This window comes from Anser cygnoides, chromosome 2 (genome assembly GCF_040182565.1).
Source record: "Anser cygnoides isolate HZ-2024a breed goose chromosome 2, Taihu_goose_T2T_genome, whole genome shotgun sequence".
NCBI classification, from domain to species: domain Eukaryota; kingdom Metazoa; phylum Chordata; class Aves; order Anseriformes; family Anatidae; genus Anser; species Anser cygnoides.
Genome location: NC_089874.1, coordinates 55,227,685 through 55,249,659, shown reverse-complemented (window position 1 = coordinate 55,249,659; position 21,975 = coordinate 55,227,685). Strand labels below are relative to the sequence as shown.

Sequence of the window (21,975 nt, the reverse complement as noted above, 5' to 3'; positions counted from 1 at the left end):
CGTGTTTAATTTATATATACTCCTTTAAAAAAAAATACCTCTCATTGCCGTCTGAATTGCTAAAAACTGAGTTTTTTAAACATGTCTATGACAGAGCATCCTTATGCAAGTTTGGCAGACTTTTCTGGCTCAGCTTTGGCTGATCATTTATTCCAGAAGCCATCTAGCTTACTATAAAACATGTGCTTGATTAATGCTTGTGAAAAGCTGTAATTTCACAGCAAACTGTAGTGTGAGAGGTGGCACATACTGAACATTTAACTGCAAGAAAGCATGCTATGTTAGTCTTACAAAACGCATTTGTCTTTTCCTTTTATTTTTAGCTTGGTTTCCTAACTATTACTTGTGAGTACAGAAATATATGTGCTTTAGATCTCTGTCTTTAGTTTCTTCCCTAGCTGTTTTTTAATTTGGTAACGTCAATCCTGGCCAAAATATAAGAAGGCCTTATGATAGTTCCTTCAAGTTTCCTGCAAACAGGAGTTAGCTGGAAGATGAAAACTGTATATGCTTCCATCAAAAGAACACAGTCATGAGAGCACGTCCTTATTTATCAAAAAATCCATTCAGGAGACTGACCCCAAGACTAAAGCACAGGAAAACAGTTTTAATAAATTTTGCTGCTTATAGAATTTGCTGCTTCTTTTAAATGCTCTTGCTATTTATCTTTCCTCCTTTTGTAAACCAAAGGGCATTCAATTTAAATGCCACCCCACTGCAGTAAAGAAACACAGGTTTCAGCATCTGAAGCGCAAAAGAGAAAAAAATGTTTGCCAGAGCTGGATTCAAACTTAGTATTGTCCTTAGGTGGTAAAAGGGATGCATATTAACAGCACAGTTTTGCCTTTCATGGACCTGGTGAAAATTTGGCCTATCCCCCTTCCTCCTGTCAGTTGCCCTGCAATGTATCATGGCACAACTCAATTAATCACCCTATTCCTGGTCAACAGAGGTTTCTCCCTACCCATTCTGCCTTACTATCTCTCCCTCAGGGTCAGAATGGCACAGCTAGAAGTTGGGTGAAAACCTGGGAGAGTATGTTTAAGACAGCTGAATTCCTCTGACTGATCTCTGTGCTAATAAAAATTATTCCAGTTTCTTTTTCTTCATGTTCTGAGCAGAAGTAAGCATTAAATAGTATACTTTGAATGAAATCTGCACTGCCTATGTTTGTGTGTTGCATTGACCAAGACTGGCAAATTACAAGCACACCTGAGGAAAGAGAAGCTTTTCTGCCTCTCATTCACTTCCTATGAATTATAAAGATACTATGACATTTGAGACAAGAGTCATTTTGTCAGTGCTGAACATGCCATCTCTAATGTTTTGCTGCTCCTTTTCTAGTGCCACGGGAATTGAGGACTTGTATTTTGAATACAAAATATATAACATTCAATAATATTTTCAGTGTTTATGAATTGAGGACTGTGTGTCTCCAGACTCACAGAAAGCTACAGTGAACCACAGCAGAGATGTACAGAAACCATCAGATAGAGACTCACTTGTTTACGGTTAAGTATGGCCTTGGAGCCCAAGGTAGGAAATGAGAAGGGCCCCGAGATTAACGGCAGTGTGCAATAGCTTCTTCAGACTGCAGAACACACGTTTCAAAAATGTCACACATTTACTGTACAACAGTCAGCTTGACTGCTGACACAATTTACTTTGTGGAGATAGTTTGCTTACAAGTTAAAAATCAGCAGTAAATCAAGCTGAAATGAGTAATAAAGCAGGCATAACACTGAAGATCTCCATGCTTGCAAGTCATTCAGAGTCAATTCCCCTGATACAAGTCTTTCAGCAGTGCTGCAGTAGAGCTTGAAATGTCTGCAAGTGTGATTGAAATTAAAGTCAGGCTCTTCAGCATGTGGCGCTTGATCAAGGGTGACCTCCATCACCAGTGTAGCCAGCTTTGATTGCACATGAAGAAAAGAACACTTGGTAAAAACAAAAGGAGGATATATTAACAACAGCTACAGTTACCACAAATGTTTCTGTTCCTGGAAGCAATTTTTTTATTTTTATTTTTTATTTTTTTATAAAATTGCTGTTCAGGTTGCAGTTTGGTAGATCCTAGACTTTCTCCTTTTAAGTATTCATTTTTAGCAGAAAAACTGGCAAGTTAAATACGCTCCTCTAGTAACAAACATCCTTAGTATAGCTACAGGGCACAGAGGAGCCATTTACAAGCCTAAAGAAAATATATTTGCATTTTTTGTAGTGATGTATTGGGTTTGGGTATTATGTGCCTTTGGTTTCTATTGCACAGGCATCCCTAATATTGTCATGTCCTGATTTACATAACCATTATCTTAAATAGAGGTGGTTTCTATAGGATTGTGTTATGGTTTTATTCTTTTGTTTTCATTAGAATAAGTTATACAACACACAGTCATCCTGAAAAATAAAGATAAAAAGGAATGCAAAAGGATACTCAGGGAAATAAGAGGCAGTGATGATTAGTTAGGGAAAATTAAATGGATTGAATAATAGTGAAAGGAGACCAAATCATAAACATTTCATGGTAACAACTATGAAACCATGTAAGCATGTAAATATAGCTTTAAAAGAAATCTGGCTTAATTAGTCCTATAATAACGAGCAGATAGCATTTTGATATATTTTTAAAATGCACGCTTCCTCTTAAAACTTCGAAATATTTCCCAGAAATGACTCGGTACTTGGGGAAATGTCTATGAACCAGAAGGGATGGTAGTGCCCTCCAGTGGCGAAAGCAACTGTTGGTCTTACACTTCACAGCCAGGGAGGGTAGGTACCGTTGTCGTTGAACTTTTCAGTCTCTCCTCTTTCAGTCTCCATTATAACAGTGGATGATACTAAGATGATACCAAGTACACTAACAATACAAAAAACATCTGTTCACTTCTAAATGCATACATTGGTCAGGGCCTCTAATAACGATTGTCATCTTTTTATTGTCTCCAGGATCAGGTCAGAGCATTCGCACCTAACAGATTCTTCAGGTGATGTTCCTCAGAGCAACAAAACCCACTGCCACAGCTTTAGTCAGCATGAGGGTCAGCATTTAAGTCAGCTGGCTGTACAGACAGGACACAGGGAACAGGGGTTACAAAAGCACACTTCAGAAGTGTTCACAGAAATGGTTACACAAACCTTCAATATGGAGGATCCAGCACATATGCACAAATTTCACATTTTGCAGACTTCATAATAAAAATCTCAGAACACAGGCCTGGAATCATAAAGAAAACATAGAAAAGACTTTTTTAGCTAGTGTGTTTCAGAATTTCTGCTAGGATGTACTGTGCATCTGCAACTGCACATTTAATTTGTGCAGTTCAGCTTTCAGAGATAGAAGGGAATACCAAATATTTAGTCCTAAAGCCATATACTGTGGTAAGTATTCTTATTTCCTATGTAAAATTTTATTTGTGTACTTAACCCTTTAATTTTCCACTGAAATATACTATATATTTCTACTTTCTTTCGTGTTTTATTTTTTCAAATTTACATAACAACCACATTGCTGTTTTGCTTTAGCTCAGCCAAGGCAAACATCACCATATACTTTTGGCTTTCCAAGTAAGAATGTACACAGAGTCAGTCGAACCTATATCCTGTAGTGGTCCCAAATGCCCAAGACTACTTACAGCATTTTAGCAAAATTATTTATACTCAAGCATTTTCCTTACCCAGAGATCCCTACTCAGAGGCTCAAGAATTTTACAGGGAAATAAAAAGAAAAGTTCCTAATCCTCTATTTTTCAATAACAGGGACTGAGAAACACATGGAATGTTAGAATATCCCAAGTTGGAAGGGACCCACAAGGATCACTGAGTCCAACACCTGACTTCACACGGGACTACCACTAAAAATTAAACCATATATATGACATCATTGTCCAAACGCTTCCTGAACTCCAGGAGGTTTGGTGCTGTGACCACTTCCCTGGGAAGCCTGCTCCAGTACCCAACCACCCACTCAAAGAAGAACCTTTTCCTACATTCTGAGCTTCCCCTGACGCAGCTTCATGCCATTCGCTCAGGTCCTACCACTAGTCACCAGAAAGAAATCAGCACTTCCCCCTTTGCTCCCCATCATGAGGAAGCTGTAGAGCATGATGAGGTCAACCCTCAGCTTGCTCTTCTCTGAACAAACCAAGTGACCTCAGCTTCTCCTCACACATCTTGCCCTCTAGACCTTCCACCATCTTTGCTTCTTTGCTGCCCTAACACCTGCACTTATGGATACTTTAGTCAGCTAAAAGTTGGCCTTCAAATTTGTTCTGTAGTCAGTAGTAGCCATTCCCAACGTGGGTTGAATAAAGCCTAGATTCTAAATAGACTAGAGGAATAGTTTTTAGATAAATATTAATGTAATCTAATGCATGCATATTACACGAATTTATGCAGCTTGTGGTAGGTTCTTCTTCTTGATTTTTCATCTTTTTCTTCCTCTCCCCTTTATTCAGTGTTATCCTCCGTCCCCCTAATTTCCTCAGCTACTTCTTTTATGTTTCACTTTTTCCACTTTTCTTTGCAGCCCTTGCTTTCATATCCAACTTCTGTTTGTTCCTGTTCAAGATCTTCTTTGTTCTCTCCCTTCCCTTTTGAATTTCCACATGCAAATCATACAATCCTACCTCAGTTTCCTACTGTACCCTCTCTTTATTTCTCTCTCCCAATCACTGAAGTCAAAAGAGTGATGAAGCAGCAGCTTTGTTTCACAAATGGGGTAGGAAGAAAGCAGAGGGAGCAGTAGTTCAGTTTCTCCTTCTCTTGGGAGATGAAAAGAGACTCAAGGCTGAGACTACTTGCAAAGCTACCGATCAGTATTTTGACCAGTAAAATCTCTTGCTGTACAAACCTCGTAATCCTTCACCAAAGTTCATATAGTTGCAGTTAAAGAATGCAGAATGCATTAGGTTCTTTCTCTTAACTCCTAATGCCAAAAGACTGTGAGTAATCATAAAAAAAAAAAAAAAAAATCTGCTTCCTTGGCATCTTTAAGTGTATAAACCATGTTTACATATTTCTGAAATGACAGCAAAATTGCATGTTTCAGGAGTGCACCACGTCACAGGCAGATGAGGAAGTCACAATTAAGATACTCTTCCTGTAGTAACTCAGAAGCTATAGTTTTGACAGCTGAAAAGGAAGGAATAAATTATTTTTTCTCACTAAAAAAAAAAAAATGCTGCAGAAGGATGTCATTCTAAAGAAAAAAAAAAAGAAACCAAGAATTTATAATATAAAATTTAATTAGAAATCGAATGGGATTTGTTTATTACTTCTTATTTATAAACACATTGTAGTTCAGTGTCCTTTTTTTTCCCTTTTCTCTTTTCTTAGCACAAATTAACCTCCTAAAACTGGAGTAGCCAACAACTGGGTAAAGGGTCCCAGTTTGAGTGAAACTTTTCTCAGGATCTACAGAAACAGTTTCAGAAGATATCTTTTAACTTCCAGTAGCAATTCATTTGTGCATCACAACTAGCAATCCCGTAGCAACTATGTGTGCACTGCAGCAGGTGGAGAGAAATACTGAATAGAAGGAAGGCAGCAATGTGACTTTTTTCCTTTGTTTTTCTCTGACAAAACTGTCATGTCCAGCTGTGAGACCTAATTCAATCAGACTTTCATATTTTCTCCATGGCTATTTCCATGGCACCTGCCACTGCCACAGGGTTTGGTTGGAGTGGATTATATCACATACCAAATCAGTCACAGAATCATTAAGGTTGGAAAAGACCTCTAAGATCATCTACTACCAATATCACCCAATAAATTGTGTCGCTAAGCGCCACTTCCAAATTTTCCTTAAACACCCCCAGGGATGGTGACTCCACCACCTCCCTGGGCAACCCGTTTCAATGCCCGACTACTCTTTCTGAGAAGAAATGTCTCCTAATTTCCAACCTGAACTTCCCCTGGTACAACCTGAGGCCATTCCCACTAGTCCTATCACTAGTTATCTGTGAGGAGAGGCTGACCCCCAGCTCCCCACACCTTCCTTTCAGGTAGTTGTATAGAATCATAAAGGCTGGAAAAGATCTAAACTTCAGCAACCTAAACCTTTAGCAACACCTTTCAGCACCCTGCTCATGAGCAGCCTTTGATGTGCCTTTATTTGAGCTTACAACCGCACTCATGGTGCCCATAAGGCAGCAGTCTCCCCTTTCGAGACCTCACAGAGGTCCCGGCCCGGCAGTCCAAGGCTCATCCTGTCCAGTCCTGGTGGACTGCAGCTGGCTGATCTGCCTGACCATGGCAAGAAGGCAGCAGCAGAGCGGGCCAGGGGAGCACTCTGCACGGCTGTGCCCTGGCCACAATGCCACCACCACCCCCACCCTGCTCACCCTTCTTGTCCATCAGCCACATGAAGAATCAGGGCACGAAGCCAATGGGCCCCTCACATTAGGCCAAAATGCCTTGTGGTGTTTTTTTTTTTTGAAAATTAAAAAACAAAAAATAAACATAAAAAAGTCTAAGAAGGAACTCACTCTAATACAGTCTTCAGTGGCCCTATACCAAAAGAGTAGGCTATGACTCAAGCAAGGAGGACAGATAAATATTGCCTGATACTACAAGTACCAGTCTAGTCTACAGGACACACACATACAAAAAGTTCTCTTTTACCTGGTGGGGTCAGAAGGTGGATAGATGTGTTCAAAATAACAATTACAACATTAACATAATAATAACAAATATTAAAAAAATAATAATCAAAACAATTTTTTAGGCAAAAAACACTTGGATTTCAAATTCGCTAAGTCCCTAACACCAATACATAGCCTCTGAAGGAGTCAAAATAAGGTTCTCCTGTAGTTTCATTTAAAAATAAGATATAAATACAATATCCTGATGCTGAATTTTGATATTGGAGTCTCTGATTCCTAAGTCTGATATTCAGTATAGACATTATACACCATGCTATTTGGGATATATTCTAGAACACAAATAGATAAACTAAGTCTAACACACGTGTAAGGAAGCATATGAGCTCATTGAAAGTCTTCCCTCACCATGAAGTGATAATTCCCTTTTGTCTCTACCAAAATCTACAACCACTACTCCTTCATTGTTCTCTGTACAGAATCCTTGAACCATCAGTTTTAATTTATTTAGAAAAGCAAAAACATGACTCAGGAAAAAAAAAAAAAAGCCAATAACCCACATTATGCACAAAGCAATAACACTTTACTGCCCCTCCTTTCCTAAGTAATTTCATTTCTATAGACATTAAAAACTTATCTTCAATGGAATTATGACGAATAGTCACTAGCGTCTTGCTGAACACCCTGAACATTTCTGCAGCTCCTACACTCTGTCAGGTCAATATTAAATCTGGAAGAAATAGCTTACAACAGAGCAGGCAAAAGTAACCTGGAAGTTGAAAATGGAGAGCCTTTTAAAAGTATCAGAATTATTTACACACTAAATACTTTTTCAGTAAGGATTTTTTTGGTTTGTTTGCTTAAAATGTAGCTTAAAGCAAAAATACTCCCCTTCAAATAAGAAAATGGCGTTAATATTTGGATTAAGTCAGATTTAACTATAAATTCCTCTCCGTTCCAGAATCCAATTATCCTCTCAATTAAAAGCACAGTATAAGGGGTTGGGGAAAAAAGACACTTCTGTAATACGATTTCTAAATTTTTACCTTATATACTGGAGGGAGTCAGGTTTCTTAGCATCTAGGAGAATATGATCCACAGACCAATATGCAGCTTAAAAGATTTGTAAAATGTGCAAGTATTTTCAGAAGAATGCTTTCAATGTACTCTGATTTTCAGAGAGTTTGGGGGCACAATATGAAAGTAATTTGAAGTGTACATTTCCCGGTGACACCAGGAATATTTTTCAGCCTTTTATTTTTTGGATTTCTTGGCAAGACTTCCTCTCTAATCTTAGCTCTCAGTTTCTGTATAACAGCCCAGACTGCCAACAGGATTTTAGAAGAGGAATGCCTTGTGGCAAGTTTTTTCTGACTTATTACAGGAAGAACAAAATGTGCTTCTCCACTCACCATTAGTCAGAAATGGAATTTCAAAGAATTTGCAGGAATCCAGCAGCCAACAGTCCATTCATCTGTGATTTGATACTCATTCAAGTCAGGGTCACAGCTTCATACTAAAAATTCACCAGCTCTAATCTTTCTTCTCTGTAAACATCAACTGAGAACACACACTTCTGGGAAGAAGCTCCAGTTCTCATATTTGCCCCGTCAATGTTTGACAGGTTAAGTTGGTTTTAGTTTAAAGTCACCTCTGAGATATGAAGGTATTGAAAGCAAGAATTCAGTTAAGCAGCTCTTTAGCTCTAAAAAGTTATGGCCATTATTAATCAAAACAATGGAAATAGAATTGAAATGCAGCTGTAGTGCTACTGACAAGAATTATTGCTCCTTATTTATTTCTTGCTTTTATTTTTCTAATAAATTATAACATATACATTCCTTAATGAACATTTCTACTGCATACTAAAGCAACAGAGAGAATGAATATTATACAGAAATTATTAAATCTATTTCTTAACAACTATCACTTTAAAATATTTTGTAGCAAGGTTAATGATTCTTATTCTGTTTTCTCATTCTCAGCATTTTTCAGCAAAAAGATACAACTATATTTTTAAATCCTGTGAACTAGTCTTTTACAGTAGACTTCATCTGAGTTGGAATTAAAAGGAGTTTAAAACAATTTAAACTAAAAATACTGTTCTCTGTTGAGTTCCACGTAATTCATTTTCTATCTAAAGCCCTCCAACATTGCTGAGAACAGTTCAGGCTTGGTTCAAGTCTACTAAGCTTTTGAATGATGTTCCAATATTGTTATTCTGATAAACTCAATACAGCTTCAGAACACAAGAAGAACCAAGCAATGGTGGAATCTCAGTCAGAGTTGCTTAAAGCACAACTTCTGCCCTTCAAGAGCCTCTGCCTGTCAGGTTGGGGGACATCCACAATAAAACCAAGTACTTAGTTCTGGTCAATAAATTCTACATTTTGTGAATATTTAGAATGAATTGCCTTTCAAGATGGATTGCAATTGAGAAATAAGATGAAATAAGCAAAACATCTTTTTGTTTTCAAAACATGATTCTTCCATCTTTCCTTTTATGGATGTTCAGTGCACTCATTGATCCCAGCTGATACTTTAAAAACTTGCTCCTTTTTCTGTGGAGAAAACTGCAAAGTGTCATGGTTCCATGACAAAAGGGCTATCCCATCACACTTTTTAATTTTTTTTTGTCAGCATTCTTTTTGTCTAGACCATCACATCTTGAAAGTCTTAATGTATGTAAATACATTCCTAAATACAAATTATTTCCAAATTAGGGCTGAGGAAAGAAAAGCCATCACCGTACTGTTCTGACATGATTCCACATCTTTTGCCTTTTGATCACTTTTTAAAACACCTCGACTCACAAGTTCTGTTCAGTTTGAGCCAAGAGATTCTCTCCTGCTCCAAGATGTGGACATGCTTGGTGCAACTAAAACTGACCACACGTCAATAGGAAATAAGTCCTTGAAAAGCTATGGGTCAAGTGTCTCATGAACAGTTTATGAAATACATTATTTTGTGTCAGAGTAACTGCAAACCTCAATTTCCTCCTATTTAGGCAGGTTACAACCACAGGGCCTCAGGGTAACAGGATCAGCCACCAGACTTAGCTCTGCACAGCCTCAGCCCTCCTTTAATTAGCAGTGTTACTGGTGTCATGGTGCTGGAAGAGCCAAGCGAAGTGCTATGTTTACTATCCTTATTTTGATGTGCCTATAGATTTTCTTACAGTGTTTATCAAAAGCACTTATGAGCAATGTATCTCTTTAGTCTGCTTAAGCACAAATGCAAGAAATAACAGTTCCAAATACTTTCAAGAAGAGCTGAAAATACAACCCTTTTTTGAACTGCCCACTAAAATTACAGCTGTATGAAATCCAGGTCAAAATCCGCAGGTTGAACTCTGCACTCATCTCCTTCAGTATCATCTCTCTTTCTCTCTCGCCTCCTTCCCAATGCCCCTCCATGTCTAGGTCCTGATGCCACTATACATATACCTAAATAAAGCCCTTGGATCAATGCATTCAAAACCAGGACATGATCACTGAATACGTGCACTGAAATCCCATGAACTGACGTAACAATAAATCTAGAGAGAGACTTCATAAATCGTACTTGGGAGCCTTCAAGGACAAAGACCCAAATGGTTTTAATTTCCTTTTAAGTCATGGCCATAGTTAATACCAGATTCGGCAGGAAGCAGGCATTCCATGCCTGTTGGGCTTATACGAACATGAAAAAGAGTTTATACTTGACATTTCCTTTAAAAACATAATGAAAACCTTTTGCTCTTTCAAGTCCCAAACTTGTATTAGTTTCTGAGAGTCTATTACTTTAAAAATGCATTTGTTGGCTCTGATTGCTTGGATAACTGTCAAAAAAGAATTAAGGGTAGGCTCTTCATTAGAGTTTTGCAGCTAGATGACAGAGAAGAATGAAAAACAAAAGCAAGATGCTGAACTGCACATTCATTCTCTGCCCTCCTAAGGTATGTTTTTGATAAATAAGAGGTCATTTATGACACCAAGCTCTGATTCTTCACTGGCAGTACTCCATCAGTTAGGAGAAAGGAAAGAATATGTAGTATTTCCACACATCACCCCAATTCTCTTTTTTGTTTTACCCTGTAATGTTATACACAGCTGTCTACCTGGTGCCTGAACCAAACAGTCAGACAAGTATTGGTAACAGCAGAGATCCAAAAGCAGTTTCCTCAGGTGCTACAGTCCATTTTCCATCAGCTGTGGTCTGTACCCTTGCTACATATGTAATGGAGGGCTAAAACCTCCACGGTGTATCCACAAATACATTTGGGTTAGATCAGTGCTGCAAAGGTTTTTAGATGACAGTTTTCTCCATGCAGAAGGTACAAAAAGGCCAAGACCAGGTAGTTACGAGATCAGGATGCAGCAGTTTAAACAGAGCTCTTGCAAGGTCTCATAGTCAAAAAATAACCAACCTGGTTCCTCCACTATAAAATCTATATGGGAACAAAGGTATGTCTTGCTCTATAGGTGTCAAAGCTCCTTAGAAATGGCATGGCTTCATACTATGTGTAAGGTAGCATATACAAAGGCGTAAATCAACTGTTAAAAACCACAACCTAAGGAAATGAACAGCTATGTGGTGTGCTCTGTCATGATCAACATGATCATGATTTACTTCTTTATATTGCATTACTCAAAATTAATACACCAATGGTCTAGGTATGCTGTCAAATAGATTCTGAGGTTTAAAAGTAACTTGAAATATGAATAATAAGCACTGTGGATATGTGTAGACATTCACACATGTACTCACACATACACAGGCAGATATGTGCTGGTTATTTGTAAAAAAATTTTTTTTAACCTAAATTCTTGCTACAGAAACTGCTTATATTCATACCCAAGGAGTAAAAGTGCAATTAGGATTATCATTAAAACTTAACTGTCTAAGAAGTGACAGAGGCATCCTAGTTTTAGTGACTTCAAAGGGGATCTGGGACCTTAGTAACTTTTCTTAAAACACACTGAGTCCAAAATGTTTTTAGAAAACAGTGTCACCTCAAGGACATACTGTTCTCCTTACATTATCAGCTGGCTCAGGTTGGAAGCCAGAAGACATCAGGATGGAGTAGGGGTTTAGCCATCTTCAGAGAGGCAGGGACCTACCTCCATGACCATGCTGGACCCGGGCTAGTGGGAAGATCTACACACTAAGTAGAATAGGCTTGACAAATCCAAGGGTTAAGAGCAGCACTTCCAGGGACCAAAGCATGCACAAAGCAGGTTATTACATTGGATCTGTGAATAAACTCTGTTTTCAAAAAGCAGTTCAGAAATACCAGACTTTAACTCCTGACCATGACTTGAAGTAGCCACCCTTGTCATGGCAAGTTGTAGGAATTTGAGTCCATACAAGAAAGTGTAATGGATGGTTGATAATAGGCAGAAATCTCAAAGCTTTGAGATAAAAACACAACAGTCCAGGAGTGAATGAGAACACCTATTAACTTCTGCTAGCTTAGGTGTCATTCGATTTTTCCTCTCCAGATCTGGAACAGCTCTGATAAACAACAATGGTAGTTGACTCTCTCAAATATTTCACATCTACTTTATTTGTGATAGTTTTAACAGCTATTCATTCTCTTAATCCAAAAGGGAAGATCCATAAGGCAGTGGTGTTTGCATTTAATTGTAAAACACTTGTAATAATAAAACAATAGCCAGGAACCACTTATCCAGAATGCAATATTGACATACAGTTAAAGCACGGATAACAAAGTAAGGAATTTTTTTTTTTTTTGGTTAAGTGCCTTTTCACCATTCCATTTATTTTATTACAGCCAAGATTTTAAAAAAGTGCTGAAGAAGCGTGTTTTGACAGAGAGTGAATAATCTGCAAAATTGGAATGTAAATGACTTAAAAAGCTGGTGTCTGAGATCACCATATGCTTCATCTGAGAATGAAACTCTAGGACTCTAGATGCAAGTTTTATTTTGGATATCCTACGATTTGTGAAGGCAGAAGTATTCTCAGCTATTATCACAAAATCACGGAATGATCAAAGTTAGAAGGGAGCTCTGGGGGTCATCTGGCCCCACTCCCTTGTTCAAGCACAGCCACTTTGAGCAGGTTGCCCAGAACCACATCCAGATAGCAAGGAGGGAGACTTCACTAGCTCTCTGGGCAACCTGTTGCAGTGCTCAGTCACCCACACACTAAATAAACATTTCCTGAGGTTCAAAGGTAACCTCTTCTGTTTCAGTTTGTGCCCGTTGCCCCTTGTCCTGGCAATGGGCACCACTAAAAAGAGCTCATCTCCATCCTCTTTGCAACCTCCCTTCAGGTATTTATGGACATTGAGAATATTCATACCCTGAGCCTCCTCTTTTCCAGGCTGAACAGTCCCAACTCTCTCAGCATTTTTTCACAGGAGAGGTGCTCCAGTCCTATCATATTGGTGGCCCTACACTGAACTCTTTCCAGAATGTCCAGGTCTCTCTTGCACTGGGGGGCAGAAATGGACACAGTACTTCAGTACTGAGTAGAGGAGAAGGATCACCTCTCTTGACCCAGTAGTGATACTTTGCCAAATGCAGCCAGCAATACTGTTAACCTTCTTAGAGACAAGGGCACGTTGCTGACTCATACACAATTTGGGATCCATGAGAACCCCCACATCATTTTCTGCCAAGCTGCTTTGCAGACAGGTGGTCACCAGCACACACTGGTGCATGAGGTTGCTCCTCCCCGGGCACAGACTTTGTACTTCCCCTTGTTGAACTGCATGAAACTTTTGTCAGCCCATCCCTCTAGTCTTTCAGAGTCCCTCTGGATGGTGGCATGGCACTCTGGAACATCAGCCAATCCCTCCAGTTTTGTGTTATCTGCAAATTTACTGAGTGTTCACTCTATCACATCATCCAGACTATTAATTAAGATCTTAAACATGACAGGACCCAGTATTGATCCCCGAGGTACACTGCTAGTGACTAGCCTCCAACTAGACTTTGCAGCACTGTCCACTACTTTTTTGGTCAGCCAGTTTTTGATCTACCTCAAGTATTCCCTGACCTAATTCTCTTCCAAACATACGTCTTTCTTGCTCCAGCCTTTGCCCTGGTCCCTGAGATTCCTGAAGGCCAGTCTTGCCAGTAAAGACCAAGGCAAAGGAGGCATTCAATACATCAGCCTTTTCCCTGTTTTGCGTAAGTTGGTCCTCCATCTCATTCAAGCAATGTGTCCACATCATTTTCCCTTGTTTTTTTTTTCTTTTTTGTCACCTACGTACTTACAGAAGCCCTTCTTGTTGTTTTTCATTCCTGACCAAATTCAATTCCATTTGTGCTTTAGCTTTCCTAACTTCCCCCTGTATGCTCAGATAATGTCTCTATATTCCTCCCATGCTACCTGCTCTTGCCTCCACCCTCTGTACATTTCCTTTTTTGAGTTTGGCCAGGAGCTCTTGCTCATCCACATAGGCCTCCTTGCATTTCTGCTCATTGGGATGGACCATTCTTGATCTTGGAGGAGCTGATCCTTGAGTATCAACCAGCTTTCTTGGGCCCCTCTTCCCTCCAGGGCTTTAGACCATAGGATTCTTCCAAGCAGATCTCTGAAGAGATCAAAGTCTGCTCTCCTGAAGTCCAAAGTTGTGATATTGTTTTTCACCCTCCTCCCTGCCCTCAGGATCCTTAACTCCACCATCTTATGGTCACTGCAGCTAAGGCTACCTTTGACTTTCCCATTCCCAATAAGACCATCCTTTTTGGTGAGGATGAGGTCTGTAAGAGCACCTCCTCTCATTGGCTCCTCTATCACTTGGAGGAAGAAGTATAACCAACACACTCCAGGAACCTTCTGATTGCTTATGTCCTGCTATGCTGTTGCTCCAGTAGCTATCAGGGTGAAGGAAGTCCCCCAGGAAGACCAGAGAGAACATGAGTTTGTTCCTGTGTGTCTGCAAGGGGCCTCATCTGCTTGCTCTACCTGGTCACGTGGCCTGTAGCAAACTCCTACAATAATGTCCTCCCTTTAATCCTAATATATAAATTCTGTCAGCTCCTCATCTATCCCCAGGCACAGCTCCGTGCCTTCCAGCTATTCCTATGTAAATCCTCTATTCACAAAGAAGACAACAGCCCATCCTTCCTGAAGAGTCTGTATCCTTTCATTGCAACACCTCAGTCATAGGAGCCATCCCGTCGCATCTCTGTGATCTCAATAAGGTCACAGCCCTGCAAACATACACAAATCTCTAACATGCCCCATACTGCATGTGTTAGTGTTAGGATCTTTAGAGGTGCACCCCAGCATGTTGTGTTCCTAGAAGTGAGTAATTGGCACCTAGTTCAAGCACCTGAAGTTGAGACACAGTTTTCTGAGCCTCTGATGGCTAAAACAAAGTCCCATTTAGTTGCATCAAGCTGATTGCCGAAATCATTTGTTGCCTTGGCAAACTTAGACCAAGAAAATTTTTCTGAATAAAGAAGATAAGCAAAGGCAATTGATGGAAAATTTCATTGAGAGATCCAACTACTGGCAGAAACAAAACAAAAAGAAGTCTAAGTTCCAGCGTTCACTAAAGAACCATTTTCTGATTTTTCATTTGTTAATGCATGAAAAATCAGGGTTAAATATGTGCAAAAATCTATACCAGGATACATCACAGATAGTTTCACACCCAAGTATCATGGGATCAAGTAGACAAAGTAGGGGAAAAAGGAGGGCAGTTGGTGAAAAAGCTTTTTGTAAGCCTTTTTGTAAGGACAGTTGAGAGAATGCAACGATGCAAAAGGAAATATCTAGTAGTTATATCCTGGGAGGAATATATAAGAGGTCATAATGACAGGTATTATTATGCTGGTTTGTCCCCCCACCCGCAGGGTGGGGGAATGTAGTTCTATTATGACCAGCACCAAGCGGTTAATGAGTAATGAACCCTACACATTCCTAAACTTTAATTCAGCCAAATAGATAAATAATCTTTAAAATTTATTTAAAAAAAAATCATATGATCATTTTATTGTATAAGAACAGGTTTAGAAATTGCTTAACGTTCAAGCGCTTTGTTGAATAAAGAACTCTGCTGCCAGACCTAGTACACACTCAACCACGGCAGAATTATCAGAGATGGCTCCTTAACCTCTTATCTATGAAAAAAAGCAGAGAGAAGAAGGAAAGGAAATGCTGCTAATGTTTTACTTTTTCATGAGAAAGGACGGAACTGGTCGGGCACCAGTGGTACTCAAATATTTATTAAAATCAGCAGGAGCTCTCTCTACTGTTGGGACCTGCATCAGGCCTGAGGAAAGGAAGAAGGATCAGCTGGAATGAAAAAGAAAAAGGAAAACGAGTATGAATCTCATTCCACATACCATAAAAGAACTGACATGTTTTGAATAATAATTATGATACTTTAACCATTGCTTTGGGTGATTACACAATTCCATCACTGTTACGCATTGTTAACTGAACCTTTTGTGCAAAGAAGCTACTTAATGAAGTGGTGGGGTGACTGAAAGTATTTAACCTCCCTGCTTTTAACCAGCTAGATTTGAAGCAGATTGCACCTACTTATAATCTACACATTAATTTCTCCCTCACTGTTCTCTTTGAGACTTTTATTCTATCAGAATTATGGATATTCAAAGGCTGTCCAAGACCGAGGAAACCTGTTCATTGAAATACCCCACAGTACTGACAACGAATTCTCTTTTAGAAGAATAAAATTTAGCATACACAGTCTGTGGGAAGTAACAATTCTGAAACTATAAAGCTGCAGCAATGCTCAAACTAACCCACAAGCTCTAAAATAAATAAATAGATAAATGTTTTCTATTGTAAGCTTCATGGGAAAATTGTTCATCTTATGGTACGTCAGTTGAGGGCATAACTGAGCCATTTGGGAAACTTTCTCTTTTCTACTATTCACATAATAGACTTCTAGAAGGAAAAACTGTTTTAAATCCTTCTTTATTTATCAGTTCTTCTAAGAAACTATTTTGTTAAGTTTTGAAGATGCCTTTTTTTTTTTCCTAAAAAAAACTTTACTGCCCTCCTGCTGAAAATCACTATAAAACTGGATTGAAGTGACTGAAAACTATCCAGCCCATTTTCCAGATGACATTTCACAGCTGTCAAACAGAAGGCAGGATACTGAAGTGAAGATGTAATTGTTTCCAGTAACAGACATTACATTTCAGCATAACTTCACCTGTCTGAGACCACCTGGTAAACTAACTGATACAGCAATTAAAAATTGCTCAATGTTTTCAAAAACCATTTTGTTTTCCCCTTTCTGAGTCATAAAAGAATATGATGATAGACAACTTGCATTGAAAGAACCAGACATTGTGTTGAAAAACCTTGAAAATAACTTCAGTCCCTACTGTTACATAGTCTGCATCAGGGAAGCTCTCATCTTCCCCAAGATTCTCATGTACTTAAAAATGTTTACAACAGGAACACCATCATATGAATTAACCTAACTGTCCTGCAACCTAGCACAGAAGATCTAACATTGGCAAAAAAATATATTCTTAAGGATTCTTCTTTTATTCTTGACTTTTCTGTTGCATAACAACATAAGAAAATGATGCTAAAGACATATGAGCTTGTGGGCACTTGGTGTCAATGCTGTTATTTGCTTAGTATTCAGTCCAAAACTATTTAAAATATTTCTTCCTGGGAAGAACTAGTCTTCATCCTATTCCTCCCATCTGTACAAATAAGTCTTTAATAGCAGAAGCCAGAAAACTGCTGGGAGAAGATGGACTGTTAATCTATGTAATACTGGTGACTACACTCTGAGTAGCGTAGTATCCTCATATTTGCATAATTTCACCCAGAGATATTAAGATAAAATATGGAAGCCTACTGTACAGATAGGATAATATGGAAATCCATTCAGACCATCTCTTTTCCTTACTTTGCACAAGTGTCTTGATTTTGACTGTGACAGAGTTAATTTTCTTCATAAAGGCTTATATGATGTTGTGTTCTGGACTTTTTTTTTTTTTAAATAAAATGGTACTGATAATATGCAGATGTTTTACTTGTTGCTGAGCAGTGCTTGCACAGAGTCAAGGACTTTTCTGCTTCTCATGCTACCCTGCCAACAATGAGGCTGGCACAAGAGTGCACAAGAAGCTAGGAGGGGACACAGACTGGAGGGGACAACTGACCCAAACTGATCAAAGGGATATTCCATACCATATGACATCATGCTCAGCAATAAAAGCTGGGGTAAAGAAGGAGGAGAGGGAAAACACCTTGAGTGATGGTGTTTGCCTTCCCAAGAAACCGTTACGTGTTCCAATTGGAATTGGGACTGGAAATGGCTGAATATCTGCCTGCTGATGGAAAGCAGCAAATGAACTCCTTGTTCTGCTTTGCTTGCATGTACAACTTTGGCTTTATCTAGTAAGCCGTCTTCATCTTCACCCACAAGTTTCTGTGCTTTTACCTGTCTGATTCTCTCCCCAATCCTATCTGGGGAAAGTGAGCAAGCAGCTGTGTGATGCTTAGCTGCTTAGGAGGGTTAAACCACGATGAATGGCAATTCATTACTTAAAAAGTAATATGCTTCAGTGGAAAAGCACTAGGCTGAGAATCAGGAAACATGAAGTCTTTCACGTTGCTTGCTGAGTAACTTTGAAAAAGTCACCTTACTTCACTTTGCACTTCAGTTTTCACTGTTGTTTGCTAATACTAGATAGCAAGACTGATACACTTTAAAAAAAAAAGAGAGAGAGAGAGAAAACAGCTATGCAAAACACATGTGTTTTGTACTGTAAAATGTTATAAGCTGTAAAAACACCAGTCCTTTACGTGAAATTATCAGAAACAATATGCAAACAAGTATCTATCTATCACACTCAACATCCCAAAAGCATGCCAAAAGTTGCTGCTCTGAAGTCTAACCTCACCAATGTCCCTTACAGGATTATACTCAAGAAAAATAAATTCAAAGATGTGGTTAAAAAGCAGAGATTAAGATAATGAGTTTTCAGGTAACACTGGGATTTGCTCAGGAAGTATTGTCTAAAGAAACTGAGCTGGGGCGAATGCTGACATTCAGTCCTAACTCCAGTCCAGAAAGAATTGGGAATTCCATAGTTACTGTCACAGCAGCCCCTCACAAGAGGCTGACTAACCTCCCAATGAGGAGACCTAACCAAAAGATATCATCTCAAACCTGTGGTACTAGTGCCAATTTTAGGTTAGCTTAATTTGATTTCAAGAGGAAAAAAATGCTTGCCCTGTATAATCCCACTAGAAAAATCTACTCCCCCTTCAAAAATACAAAGCAAACAAACAAACACTTTCGAAAACAAAGTCATGAAGTCAAATTTATGTTATTTTCCCCTCAAATTTGCATTAAGACTTCTTGGCATACTCTAAGGCAGAATGTCTAACATCACAATTATTTCAACTACCCATCAGTAGGAACTCAGATGGCCTGTTGTATAACTAAATATCTTTGTGTTGGAAGAGATCAAGAGAAATTCAGTAACATGGAAACATCATATTTTAAGCTGTTGTTTGTTGACTCCTTTTTCACGTTCCAGATGTAAAATAAAGCCAGTGATGTTAATACATCCTTCCCATATGTTTTCTATTCCATAATAGGAACATAAATTGGAGCCTATGCCAGCTTTGTAGGCTATTCCATCATTTGAACTCATTTTATAATCAATCTTTTGAGAATTATTGGCTCAGCTTCCCCTATAATTCATACTAATTTTCGAATGATGAAATGTAATTGTTTTCAGAGAGGAAACACTTGATTTATGCTGATATATGAGAAAAGAATGCACACCATCCATTTAATTCAACTCAGTATTCCATTTAAATCTAATGTCTCTCTCCTTCTCCCAGCCTACCTACCAACCCCCATAACCTCCTAAAAATGGGTATTCCTATTGTCTGGTGCTAAGGAAAGTATAACATCCTAATATCTGATGTAAATCTACCCTTTTTTAGTTTGAAACCATTACCTCTTATCTTGTCACTACACTCCCTGATAAACAGTCCCTCCCCATCTTTCCTGTAGCCCCCTTTTAAGTACTGGGAGGCCACTCCAAGGTCTCCCTGGAACCTTCTCTTCTCTAGGCTAAATAACCTCAACTTTCTCAGCCTGTCTTCGTAGGAGAGGTGTTCTAGCCCTCCGATCATCCTCACGGCCAACCTCTGGACCTGCTCTAACAGTTCTATGTCCTTCTTATGCTACAGGCCTCAGAGGTGAGCACAGTACTTCAGGAGGGATGTCACGAGAGCAGACAGTCCTGGTGGGTTGTCACGAGAGCAGACAATCCTGGTCCCAGCTGAGTGACAAATTAGTAATGTTCCTTCTAGCGAAGCATATTGCATGAAGATCCTAAAACTGGACTCAGAGTTCTAGAGCTAAGAGTTAATAGAAAATTGCTATTTATCAATCCCTGAAAAAAAAAAAAAAAAAGTCACAGTGATTTTTCTCTACATGACAATATTATGATTTTTATGTTTAATATTGTTGGTAAGATCACAGGGTAATGGTTCTTTAGCAAGAGATCACTAGAGATCATTGGATATGCTTTCAAATGGAATAAAGTTCCTTCTTCTAATTCTAATGGAAGGCAAAAAATACAGCCCTTTAAAAAGTCACTTGCCTAGGACTGAATTCTAGCCATCTTACACCTCAGAGGAAAGCAATTCTGGCAGGAAAACATTGATATTTCCTTAGCAGCTTTTTATAATAAAATTGTTATTTGAAGATGCTTGGTTTGAAACGTCAGACAAAAGAATGACGGAGATAGTTTCACAGAGCATACATGAAATAGTCAAAGGGGAACTGAAACCAGTAAAGATTATTTAATGCATGTATTCACACTTTACCATGTGTGTGGTGTATTATTCATGAATTTCTGAAAAACTAATCCTAAAACGTTTCAACATGGCATGTTTTCAAAAGGGAATTGAAATGAGAGAAGACACTTAAGCATGTGAGGGGAACACTACTATAGTATGCAGAGCCCAGTTAGCAAAAACATTTAAACATATGCTTAAAACTAATTTAAATCTGTCGCTGAATTGATTTTTTTAGAGGTAACTCAGAAGAAAATGCGTCAAACTTCAAAGGTCCGGAGGTTTGCTTAATAAACCAGAAATAGAGATGCCTGAATGCGCCTCTGGAATGAGTTGTGCGGTACTGAGACTGTCAGCTAGTGCTCTGCAGAGATTTCTGGTACTTTCAATTTGCAGTTGTGCCTGAGAGGCTACTATTCTGGCAGCTTTTCTGGTTTTGCTGAGTTATAAAATCAAAGGTAGCCTATGACTCCAGATCAAATGGGTTTTAAACCAAAATTATTTGAAGTTGATAGAACTTTCATACCCATGAAAAGCTGGTACATGTTCTTCAGGATTATCAACCCATCCTCAATTTTGGGCTTATCTTTTCCATAACTGCCCCGAAACGCAATTTAGGTGCACATTCCAGGACGATAGTGAATATTTGCATCAGCGTGAACACGAACGCTTTCTCTGGTGTCACCAGCGGCCGGTATCGCGACAGAACAGCACGCTGCCGAACCAAGCTCTGCACGCTCAGCACCCGCTCCCAAACCAGAAGGGCCACCACGATGCTGCGTTACGCTCACCCAAGTTACTGCTGCCACCCAAGTTACCGACCGCCAGCGCCGGGAGGCGCGGAGCAGCCTCGGGCCGGCTCCCCGCGGCCAGCCCCGGAGCCCCGCGGCGGTGGCAGGCGCCTTCCCCCGGCCCCTCGAGCACGGCGGGGGGGGGCTGCGAAACCCGTCCCGACGCCCCCGTTCCTCGCCGCGGCTAGGGAGCAAACCCCGCGTACCTTCATCATCGTCTCGGCCTCTCCTGGCGGCGGTGGGCGGCGGGGCAGCGCGCTCCCTCGGCACGGCAGGCTCGCCCGGCCGCCCATGGGGCGTCCCCGCCGCCGCTTCTCGGCCCCCGGGCCCCTGCCCTGCGCTAACTTCGGGCTCCTCGCCCGCCGCCGGGAGCCATCGCCCCCCCCGGCACCTGCTCGGCCGGTAGCTGGGTGTGCTGAGCCGGGTTAGCAGCCCGCTTTTTCCCCTCAGAGCGGCTCTCGGAGGTCCTTCCCTGCCTGCTTCCCCTTTTGTTGCCGGGCTCTAGGCTGACCACACCGTGCCCCCTCCGAGGCCAGGGGAACAAATCAGAGCCGGTGCTGGCTGGAGCTGCGTCTCCAGCTGGGGAAACAGACTTCCCTTGCCTGGTGGGAGGGTTTTTTGGATCACTGAGTGGTATGGATACAATAACAAAGAAACTAATAACTCACGAAACAGACTGTTTAAGAGGGTGCGCCGTCTTTGTGAAGGAGAAAAGCGAACTTTCCAGCAATCTGTCACCAAGGCAAGCTGATAGTGCCGAAGTAACTTGAGAGTGAAAAATACGTATTTGAAGTCGACACTGA

At 40.0% G+C, this 21,975-nt stretch overlaps 1 protein-coding gene across 9 annotated transcripts in view; it reads right to left on the bottom strand.

Annotated features, from left to right (window-relative positions):
* TNS3 (tensin 3) overlaps window positions 1-21,691 on the bottom strand; it is a 258,576-nt gene extending 236,885 nt beyond the window's left edge. For 2 of the 9 annotated variants that reach the window (XM_066992136.1, XM_066992137.1), the window contains exons 1-2: window positions 21,379-21,510; window positions 3,136-3,214 (exon numbers count right to left, since the gene is read on the bottom strand). In XM_066992136.1, the coding sequence (XP_066848237.1) occupies window positions 3,136-3,160 (25 nt within the window). In that variant the 5' untranslated portion in view covers window positions 3,161-3,214; window positions 21,379-21,510. Of the gene's footprint in view, window positions 1-3,135; window positions 3,217-21,378 lie in introns of those variants that run through there. The other 7 variants (XM_066992134.1, XM_066992135.1, XM_066992142.1 and 4 more) reach the window with 4 other exon arrangements.
* Window positions 21,692-21,975: the final 284 nt, after the last annotated feature.